The sequence below is a fragment of the Thunnus maccoyii genome, chromosome 21 (assembly GCF_910596095.1).
Source record: "Thunnus maccoyii chromosome 21, fThuMac1.1, whole genome shotgun sequence".
Classification (NCBI taxonomy): Eukaryota; Metazoa; Chordata; class Actinopteri; order Scombriformes; family Scombridae; genus Thunnus; species Thunnus maccoyii.
The window spans coordinates 18,257,903-18,268,817 of NC_056553.1; the positions used below are offsets into that span (position 1 = coordinate 18,257,903).

The window sequence follows — 10,915 nt, forward strand, 5'->3', positions numbered from 1 at the left end:
ACCTGTGAGCTCCTCCCTGAGGGGTGGTAGCCAGTCACTGAGGTTATATAGTGACACTAATGTAAAATCAGACTTGTGAGTTGAGTTGACCAATGAAAAATAATTTCAAGGTTAATCAAAGTACTGAAAATAAAGTCTGATTCACGACAAATATTTATTTACAATAAAATGCCCCCAATTTTCTCATATAGCCCTACAACAAGGACATGCTACATAACACGATTTTATGAGAATTATTAGTTATTGTTGATACATTTTTTTTCCTTTTCTTAACATTCTTATCTTAACATTTTATACCATACTATAATAATTATTCCTTACTATAAAATTAAAACAACAGCAACAAAAAAGTTAATTCCACTTATTCCCAAGAGATGTGTTTGGTTTGTTTGCTTTTTCATCACAGGAGGATTCCGTATCACTTTTAGTTTAAATAAACAAAAACAAGCTGACAGTGACAGAAATAACATGTCATTACAGAGAGGATGTTGTCCATGTTTCCCGTCAGTGCTCTTGTTATGGGAAATGCCTAACTTTCTTTAAAAAAAACAAAAAAAACAAAAAAAAAACCACAAGTCCCACAATGCAACAGAATCGTTTGATACTAAAGTGGAAAGTACGGAACAATGCTTTACTTTCATTTTCACTTTTTATGCTGAGTAACTGTGAGTATTTCCCCGTCTCTCGCGCAGCATTGAATTACACATATTATCATAGTTTATCGTTGTTTCTTACTGCTTTGTTGAAGTTGAAACGCTTTTATAAACTTAATCAAACAACTTCTCATCTTCAGAAACGAAATGGCTGCTGTAGATATTCGCCTCGCGTCGAAGAAACAGGTGAGCACGACATGTCCGCTGGCATGATGAAGAAGTATTTTCCACCAACATGTAAACCGTGTTTCCTCTCATGCACCTAGTTCATGTATCAGTTAGACAAACAGGCGAGCCAGTGTCCATATAGGTGCTTGTTTTCATAACCAAGGGTCAAATGAGTTGAGCGGGTAGTTATGAGGTAATTAGCTGCTACACGGCCTGTCGATTGTGTTAATAGGAGGACATGAAAATATAATCATGTCATCTTTTCCTTCCAGGTGGATGACTTCAACCAGAAGCTCACCAAAGAGGTAATTTATCTCTTGAATTTAAGTTTTTTTTTTTTACATGGATCGAAACTGAGTGTGCACCCAGATAGTAATAATACTTCTTTTTTTCCAGGCAGAAGAGTTGGTCTCAAAATTTTTCCCTCAGAAGATTGAAGAGCTGCAGATGTTGCTTAAGGTATCTAACAACGTCCATATAAGCCAAACTGGGGTCTTTGAGGGTCACCAGGGGGTCCATTACGACTAATCTGTCCTTTCAAATGGGGTTTCATGGGATGACATTTTATACAATTATACTCTGTAATCTTAAAGCTATATTATGCAAGATTTTCTTAAAAAACAGTATATAGACTCATACAAAAGTTATACCTCTCAATCATCACTTAGAACCCACTAGAAGTGTGTGACAGTGTATTTATCTGCAGAGACTCTGCCCTCTGCCTGTATTTTCTTACGCTTCTGGGTGTCGACCTTTGGGCAGTGGGTGTGTAGCCCCCAGCCCTTAACAGCGTGCAGGGTGTGAGGTCAGGACTTGTAGTATAGCGACCAGGTTACATCCATGGATATATAAAGAGAACTGGATACAGCTTTGGAGGCAGGGCCCCGTTTGCGTGAAGCCAAAAACGCCACTCCTTGCTTAGACCACAGTGGACAGGATGAAGCTCTGCATTCACACAAAGTCCGGCAATGGGGCATCTTCCTTCAGGGTTGTGCAGAGGTGTGGGTGTGGTAATTCGTACTTGAGAACATAACCACCATGAACCAATCAGAAAATAATGTTTTATTTATCTATTTCATGGTTTTGATTTCACCAGCACTGCTCGCACTCTTCATTTACTCTCTAGCTCACTCGACCTCGCTACTTTCTCTTGCTCTCTTGCGCTTGTTCATTGAGCCCAAGATGAGGGGTCAACTTTGGATGCTGTGTGTTTACAAACACTAACCGACAAATCCTGCATAGTATACCTTTAAGTACATCTATCTCTTTCGGGGTTCTTGGCATGTTAAAGTGTATGCAAATCCATGCATGTCAGAAAAAGCTGGCTACTGATGACTTTTGCTTTGTTTTGCTGTTTAGACATCATTCAGTTGCGATGACCTGGCATCTTTGAGGGCTCCGCTGGACATCCCAATACCAGACCCAGCTAAAGAGGAGGCCAAACGCAAGAGGAAGGAGGAGGTAAGAGAGACTTTACTGTCTGAAAATCTGACGTAAGCTTCCAAATAAAGTCCAAATAAATGTAAGCAGCGTAGAGTCATGACATTTCTTTGTCTGAGTTCAGTTATTAATTTTGTGTAACTGACTATAGGTTAAATTTTGTAGCAAGGCTGCACTCTACCTGTTAGGGTTTTACATGTTGATGTAATTGCCAAATTAAGAAAACACCCCAGAGGGTTTAAGAGGTTGAATGGAAAATAAACACCAGCGCCAGATTATATAACTGTAACAGGTTTCATAATAAGGAGTCTTTCATTTTCTAAACCTTTGAATTTATTCAGAAGTGCTGCATAAAGCCTCTCCACTGGGGTCCTCAGCCAAGGGTTTATATTTAGTGTTTCATATAATATCAAGGCATAACAGTGAAACTGAGTCCCTAGTTACCATGGCAACCAATCACTGTGCAATTTTCCAAGGGCTGTTTTACAAATTGGCAGTGAGTGGGCCTTTTATTTTGAGTGATCTTTAAACAAAAATCTAAATTGACACCTGAAGCTGCTGTGAATTGAGTGTTTATTTTGCATTAAAATATATAATATAAAATAATATATTTTTTACTAGACTTGTACTCAAAGAAGACCTGTGTAAGGAGTACAAGACTTTAAAATGGAAGCTGAAAAGTCTTTTTTTTTACCCTCTATTTTATCCCTAAATTTTGGCAGTTTCTGTCACATTGCATGCAGGGAAAGAGTGTAATTTTGCCAGTTAAATGGCTTTTATAAGAGGAAAAATGCGTTGGAAGTATATTTGGGATCATGCAGCAACTCTTGGGAACCCACTTGAGGCTGTTGGACTGCATTAAGAAGCCATGTGCAAGGAGCAGGGACTGCTGGGACGGGGTTACATTTCTAAGTCAAAGAAGAAAAAAAAAAAAAGAAAATCCAACACTTGACATCTTCATTTTGCCAGCTGCAGAAAAAAAAAACACGTGGGTGAGCTGTCTGAGAGATTAATAGGCAGTGAAAACTCTTTGACCTGCTGCCTTCTGTTCTTGTGTTGCAGAAGGAGGCGAAGGAGGGGAAGAAAGACAAGGACAGTGATAAAGAGGAGGAAGATTCAGGTAAAAAGGGAAGACGGAGATGGTGATGAAAAGATAAAGCAACTTGCTGATTGAAAGTGAAGGAAAACGGATTATATATATGAAAGTCATATGCAGTGGAGTTCTGTATGATTGGCACCAAAAAATGTTTTCACACATCATTCTGCACAGTGAAGCTCAAACATCCAAGTTTTCAGCAGAGGGGGACTTTAAGCTTTCACATTTTTATAAAATGTGTATGAAAAGGAAAGCCTCTTGCAAAACAGCCAAGTTGAAGCCCACATGAACCATAATTCTCTTAAGTGAAGCAATGTCTGGGATGTTTTGTCCTCCAGGGCCTCCCTGTGGTCCCATCTGCTGCAACGAGCGAGTGGAGAGTCTCCTGCAGGAGGTCAAGCCTCAGATCCAGACACTGAAGGAGAAGCTCAACACTGTCAGTCTTATTGTCTCTTAAGTCTATTTACATCATTTATATACTAATCAATTAAATAAAGCCCTAAATTGCCTTTGATATGAGGAATCAGCATTTGTGTGTGCATCAACAGTGATTGTGTCATTTTCACCCTTTTTTGAATGACTTTATATCGTTGTTACTAACCAGAAATTTTAATACAAGTAACAACTTTGAACACGGGTATAAAAAAATATTAATAAACTTAGCATGCTTTCTTGCAGGTGTCTATGTGGGTGCAACTCCAAATCCCTAAAATTGAGGATGGAAACAACTTTGGAGTGGCTGTGCAGGTCGGTAACTGGTGATGATTTGGTGAAGCAGTAGAGTGATGTCATCTTTTCTGTGTCTTGAAAGGATGTTCGGACATTTGCCTCATGTTTGTCTTTGAGCTGAATTTTATCCAGCAGGGTTTTTATGTCTTTGTTTCTGTCCAACAGGAGAAAGTGTTTGAGCTGCTGACCAACACGCGCACCAAGATCGAGGGATTCCAAACTCAGATTTCCAAGTGAGAGTCCACACCAATGCAGTTCATTTACAGAAGATTTTTTTTTAAAAATTTTATTCAAATGATGCAGCAAGTAGATCCATCATCATCACCACTGATGTAGCAGTCCATACATATCTGAATAGAGGTGTAATCAGCAATATTAACTTTAAGTACCCAAATGGGAGGCTATATGACTATTCATAGCTCTCCCAAAGTGGTTTCATAGATGTCACAACTGAATCAGAGAGTTTGATATTTAGTTGGACAGTCAGGGTTATTTTAAAGATGGTTAGATAGTAATATATCCTGTTGAGGACTGATATAAATGAATGACAAGTAACTTTTCTTTTCTCTTTGTTAGATATTACAATGAGAGAGGTGATGCTGTGGCCAAAGCCTCCAAACAGTCACATGTGGTCAGTATCTTCATGGATCTTAATCAGAGTACTACACTGTAATACATGTACATGTGTGTGTGAAGTTGATTCTTTGCCACCTGCAGACTGAATGCTCTGTTTGTGTGTAAAGTAAAAGCTATTATGACAATGTTATTCTCTGCACAAATAGGGTGCATATTGTATGTGTTTGCATATAAACTCTGTGCTTGTGTTGTGTTTCCATCCTGCAGGGAGACTACAGACAGCTGGTTCATGAGCTGGACCAGTATCAGTACTGTGAGCTCCGCCTCGTGGTGCTGGACATCCGCAACACATATGTAGGTCACCTACTCCCTGTTGTTTATTGTTAGGCCTCTATAAGGTCACTTTGTAAAAAGCTTCTATTTTCACATGTAGTTTTGTAGAAAAATCCCGACTGATAATGACTCCATCTACACTGCATACATGTCATTTGAATATAGATCAAACCTCATGTATGTGTGCAAGATGTATCAAACTACCATCTGCTGTAATCATGCACTGTATTTGTAATAAACAGACTCGTATATAAAATATTCCAGCCGTGTCACAGCAGCAGACTCGCTGGCTAAATGGAATTCATTCCTTCCTAATAGGAGGGTAATTAGACTAATTGCTGTGCTTGTGTTAAATTGATTGGCGCTCCATCTCCCATCCATTAATCACTGTTTGTCTCCATCCTCTCGCTATTGTCCTCCTGTGTTTGATGCTGTTAATGAACAACATGGTGCAGGTGATGATGAAAGGAGCTATTTGACACGATTATTGCTCTGGATCTGAGCATCTCTCTCTTTTTATTACTGCCTCTAACCTTTCTGTCTTTTCCCGCTGTTACTCTCTGTCTTTCTGTTATCTTGCTCACACTGCATTTTTCCCCCCCAAACGTCTGTTTCTGTATCTCATTCACTTTCTTTTTCTCTGTCTGCAGGCTGTGCTGTTTGACATCATTAACAAGAACTATGACAAGATTAAGAAGCCGAGAGGAGACGGCAAAGCTCTCATCTACTGAGGCTGGCTCCAGCACACTCGTGGGCTCATCTCCTGCAGACAGGCTTTCATACAAGATACAACTAGTGCTGTATGACATTATCATCATGTAACAATACACTCGCTCTGCCAAAAATGTCTCCCTTTTCCTATTTTGCATGCATTTTGGTTCAGATTACAAATTAAAGAAATATGATTCCTATAACTCTGGCTCCGCTTACTTTGTCTGAATGGAAATTTTAGACTGATGTTGACTTAAAAATGAAAGCAAAGTGCATATTTATATGAGTTCTGTTAATAATTTAGCAGTGACTTAACAATAGTGTTGTTAAGGGTGTTTGCAGGCAACATACCACACTTGGATTCTCCTCACAACCTAAATGAGAAGACTGACTTTCCAAAACATCCTTAGCTTTAAACATCACAATTTCATGCCCATAACGTTATTTTATCAGTGTTTCATACTATTGTGCTTGTTTGTCATCATCTGTGGTGGTGAGAAGTCCCTCTCCTGGCAAACCAGGACAGCCCCAGCTAGGTTTGAGTCTGTACCATCCCTGATAGAGTCCTCTCCATCCCAGGTAGCCCAGAGCTCCTCCCAGCTGCTGGGAGGGAAATGTGGGGAAGTGGGCGAGCAAACACAGCAGCAGTAATATCCACAGAGTAAGCAGAACCACACAGAGGAGGAAGACAAATCTCAACGGGGCACCTGGGGACCTCTTTGGGGGCTTTGCCCGGACCAGGCAAGGGCCGAACACAGACAATTCCTCAACAAGCAGGAGGCAACACAGACAGAGGATGAGGACGTCCTGGGATACTTCATAACCTCTCCACAACATGTTGGCTCTGAGGCAGGAGGCTTTGGTCTGGTCTTCATGCAGGAGTAGTAACGGCTGTCCTGAGGAGGCAGAGCTCTGGGCGTCCTGAGCAGGGGCCATGGGTTCATAACAAGTCCCCGCTGCATCCTCCAGCAGAGTCAGGAGGCGCTTACAGCCCCACCAGAGCAGCCCCACAAGCCCTATCCGAGAGAGATGGCGCAGGCAGAGAGATAGGGAGTGATGGACTGAGAGGGAGAGGAGGAAGACGAAGGAAGCTGTGAAGATGCAGGTCCAACCCCAAGTGGACTTAAGGAACTTCCTGTGATAGAATCAGTATAACATGAACAGTCACTGTGGAAACTGACAATACCACAACACAAAAATGCAACATAAAATCACACAATTTATATGTTCCTCTCATTTGTAGGCAGATTTCAACACTTCTATTAGATGCTGCAAAGACAGCATGTTGATTTGTTATAGTTGAGGTTAAATACAAGTTCAGTGAGTATGTGATATGCAAAATAGACTCAAATGTGTTGCCAAAGGATGAATGATGCCCAGCTAATGGCTTCACTTAATGAGTTGTAAAGATCATAAAGCACTGAACAACCTCACAAAAATCTGAGCACGTAGCCTCCTGAGCATCCAGTTCACATATAAACCTGTATTAACTTACTGCTATCTGTTCAAATGTGCACTCAGATAGGTACCAATAGTTATGTGCAGCAATACATTTGAAGGATGAAAAATGGCCAGGAGTGAGTATTAATAAAACATGTCTTTAATGCTTTGTAGATGAGTAATAAGGTGTTACAGTGCATAAATAACACGTTTGCATTGCCAGGTTTTGTGTTTGTGTGGCGTCTGCAGAGTATCCGGCCATGGCTGTATATATATATATATATATAGTTGGCAGAGGATACAGTTCTCCTTTACTTAAATAGATTTAAGTTTAGAAAGATCAGCTTTTTCCACACTGGCAGTATCATATACATTGCAGTATATTCTGTATTACGCTGTTCCAGCTCTTCATTGAAGCTCCATGTTTCCACTGAGTGAAATATTCAAACCAGAGTTTGTATGCATGTAAATACATGTCTTGTGCATCGTTTTGGACACATTTCCCACAAACTTTACGCCAACATATCTGTCATTTTCTGAAACTTTTGGCACCCCCCACTAGAATTTAAAATAGACTTCAGTGAGTTAAAACAAAGTTGGCTGCACAGCACGAGTTTGTAATGAATGTCTCACCAGCAGGTGGCTGCATGTTAAAGAGCCTTTTACTTGATTCTGAGCTTACAGTCTGTAAAGCAGTGATAAAATATTTACTACACTTGCATTTTACTCATAATTTATTCATTTAGAAACTCTTTATAAGTAGGCTATGTCTGATCTTTAGGAGGAGATATCCTCAACTGGTGAAGAACATGTGACTCATTTATAAACTGCCAGAAAATCTTGCAAAACTAATTTTGGCATTTAAGTGTAATTTGAAAACTTGATTTTACATTTTAATTGGTCCTTAATGTGCATGGTGAGTTTCATGACATTTTGCAGCCACTTTGTTAATTATCCAGCAAATGTAACTGGTGTGAGATTTCCATTTGAAAAGCAGAAACAGTAACACATTTTGTTTTTTTCCAGCAGAGCTCTCACCTGTACAGGTAGTGGTTGCTGTTTGCAAAGATGCTGTACTTTGACACCCAGAAACTCAGCACAGGCCCAAACAGAACCACGGCAGACAGCACCAGGTGGAAATGTCGCCTAACCATGTTGCTTCCTAAAATTCTGGCCATTAGGTTTGTCACAAACACCAGAGCACCGTTGAGAAGTCTGAGGAGGAATCTTCCCGGCAGTATCAGCTCTGCAGCCATCTTGTGTAACTTCTCCAAGCTGATGTCTGCTGTCCAGCCATTTGATGAGTTTTCACTCCTTAGATCCATGTTTTTTTTGTTTTTTTTCCTCTTGGTGATACTTTTTGTTCAGTCACAGCTTCAGTTCTGACAAGTTCTCTCCCTTCTTTCCTCTTTGTGTGTGATTACAGCCCTGAGGTGGAGTCTGCCTCGCTTTCTTTTGTCTGTGAAAGTCACACCAGCAGCTCTACTCTGGGAGCCTTTCCCCTTTATCACTGCCAGGCGTGCAGGAGAGCACATGGTTTATAAAAATACAACCCCTCTGTCCCCTTTACCCTCAAAAGCCCTCCCCCCCAGTGTAGACATGGTACTGGCTGCTACTGTAACTCAAACCCATTATTCTCCCAACAATGATCCAACACTTGATCATATAAGAAGGCAGCTGGTGATCCAAAACTGAATCTGTGACTTGAAAATAACTCAAAATGATGCACGATGGCTTAAAATAATTAGTTTGCAATCAGACTTGCTGGTGTGATGCAGCATTATCCACATATATTTGCATTTAGCATCAAACAAATCATCTACTTCTGCAAAAAAAAAAATCATTCTGACACTAAATGGATGACTGGTTCCTTCTTTGGTTCTCCTTTAGTCTCTCCATTCTTAGAATCAGCTGTTGGAGCCAAAACTAATTTAAGTTATAAACTGTTGCCAGCCTGCATTTGGCGCTCTGAACAGCTGCGTTTTCTCACAGCACTTTCAGTCTTTTTATTTCCAGGCTCTGCCCTCCTCTCAAGCCAGAGCCTCTTAAACCTCTTCAACCCCCAGAGCCAAGTTGAGTACATTTTCATCTTTCCATGGGATTCATACTTAAGCCAAGACATCCAGCTCTTCTACTAATATACAGTACATTACCAAATACAGACTAACACAAGTATATACCAATATACTAACAGTAATAATGGGAGCAGCTATATTATTGTCTGTCCTGTTTTTTTAATTGTCATTTCTTTCCTTCAAATGTCCCAAGTGGCTTTATAATTTAAGACTTCAAAACCTATTAACAGGACAAACATTTGTGATGATTTTATTCTCTGGATCTAGCAAAGTTTTCCAGAAGTGTGTCTCCTCTTCCTTTAAATAAATGATTTACTCCTTTCATTGAAACCGCAGCTGGGATGACAAGATTATTACCACATCTGTGTTTTTATGAGAATCATGTTCGTAAGCAGGGACAGTAAGTGTAAATGAATCCAGACATGCAAAAGAACTGCGGTCTAATTTTAGAGCTCTTACTGCATTGCTGCCATTACTATGACCTTCACGTGACTTTGGTTCCTGTAGCAACTAATTGGAAGTTGTCTCTGTGTGTAGTTTTGGCAGTGGTGGAAAGTAACTAAATACTTTTACATTTACAAGTACTGTACTTACAGTAAGTACAGTTTTGAGGTACTTTACTTGAGTATTTCCTTTTTTTGCTACTTTATATTTCTACTCCACTACAGTTATTTGACAGCTTTAGTTACTTTTCAAATGAAGATTTGACACAACGGATAATATAACAAGCTTTTAAAATACAGCACATTGTTAAAGATGAAACCCGTGGTTTCCAACCTTCTTGGCTTTTGCAGTCTTACAAAAAGCAGTGAATAGTGATTTTTCCCTCCAAAATCTCTTATGGTTTCATTTTAATAAATGTACAAATGATCCAATATTTCACCAAAAATCAAAGATTAGAGAAAAAGTCTAAAACTGAAAGATTTGTATGGCAGAACTTTTTGTTTTTTCTTCTTTCCTCTCCATCATCATCTCATGACCCCTCAGACTTATCTGGTGACGCTTTGGAGGGGCCTGACCCCCTATGCTGGGAACCACTGGACTAAACAAGCTAACTGTATATAAAGTAGTTCAAAATAGCTCCACCTCCAGCAGCTACAACAGTAACATGCTGCTTAAACACTGATGCTTCAGTTTTAATAATCTAAGGATGTTGCTGCTAATACTTATGTACTTTAGCTTAAGTAGGATTTTTTCATATTTTTACATTGCTGCACTGGTACTTTTACTTAAGTAAAGGATCTGAGTAGTTCTTCCGCCAGCTACTGGCAAATGTGTGTCTGGCAATTTTATTAAGCTGAGTGAAACATTTAAGGCAAAGACAATCTATTAAAAACAGATTATCATTGAGTGTCATGTGATTATCTGTTCAGTGTGACAACATTTTTGAGAAGTGTCACTGCAAACAGGATATGAAATTGTTCCATTTTCTAAGTGTCCTACTTTTGCATTATTAAAGCCGACTTCACAGTAATTATTCAGTAAAACACTCTTGTTCACTGAGATACATTTGAAGAAAGGTTTTATTGTTACTGTAAAACAACGGGGAGTGAAATATGGGCTTTGATATAAACACCTGAAAATTGCATAAACAGATCAGTGTGCAAGTTTTCATCCACGCACACACATTCCCAGTCCCTTCATCGGATTCTGGCCTTGACATATTTTATCACATACATTCAAATCATTTAAAC

The 10,915-nt window shown here is 39.6% G+C and overlaps 2 protein-coding genes across 3 annotated transcripts; one reads left to right on the top strand and one right to left on the bottom strand.

The window, feature by feature from the left end:
* Positions 1–560: 560 nt before the first annotated feature.
* Positions 561–5,909, top strand: psme1 (proteasome activator subunit 1). 2 transcript variants are annotated; one of them, XM_042399275.1, is made up of 12 exons: positions 561–665; positions 794–839; positions 1,094–1,126; positions 1,218–1,280; positions 2,181–2,282; positions 3,324–3,381; positions 3,696–3,793; positions 4,036–4,104; positions 4,252–4,319; positions 4,663–4,717; positions 4,930–5,016; positions 5,646–5,909. In XM_042399275.1, exons 2-12 carry the CDS (start codon positions 801–803, stop codon positions 5,724–5,726), a joined length of 753 nt encoding a protein of 250 aa, XP_042255209.1. In that variant the 5' UTR covers positions 561–665; positions 794–800; the 3' UTR covers positions 5,727–5,909. The 2 variants fall into 2 exon arrangements, with proteins under 2 accessions (XP_042255209.1, XP_042255210.1); XM_042399276.1 differs by having other exon boundaries at positions 3,327–3,381.
* Positions 5,910–6,168: 259 nt separating this feature from the next.
* LOC121888563 (fat storage-inducing transmembrane protein 1) lies at positions 6,169–8,596 on the bottom strand. Its single transcript, XM_042400170.1, has 2 exons — positions 8,185–8,596; positions 6,169–6,841 (listed from the first exon to the last, which is right to left on the bottom strand). Exons 1-2 carry the CDS (start codon positions 8,469–8,471, stop codon positions 6,169–6,171), a joined length of 960 nt encoding a protein of 319 aa, XP_042256104.1. The 5' UTR covers positions 8,472–8,596.
* Between the last annotated feature and the right edge of the window lie 2,319 nt (positions 8,597–10,915).

Bases quoted from the DNA above. Each gene is read 5' to 3' on its own strand.
- psme1 (XM_042399275.1), top strand. From the start codon at position 801: ATGGCTGCTGTAGATATTCGCCTCGCGTCGAAGAAACAG. The intron at 3,794-4,035 runs GTCAGTCTTATT...GCTTTCTTGCAG, and splicing joins TGAAGGAGAAGCTCAACACT to GTGTCTATGTGGGTGCAACT. The intron at 4,320-4,662 runs GTGAGAGTCCAC...TCTCTTTGTTAG, and splicing joins TTCCAAACTCAGATTTCCAA to ATATTACAATGAGAGAGGTG.
- LOC121888563 (XM_042400170.1), bottom strand. From the start codon at position 8,471: ATGGATCTAAGGAGTGAAAACTCATCAAATGGCTGGACAGCAGACATC. The intron at 6,842-8,184 runs GTGAGAGCTCTG...ATTCTATCACAG, and splicing joins AGCAACCACTACCTGTACAG to GAAGTTCCTTAAGTCCACTT.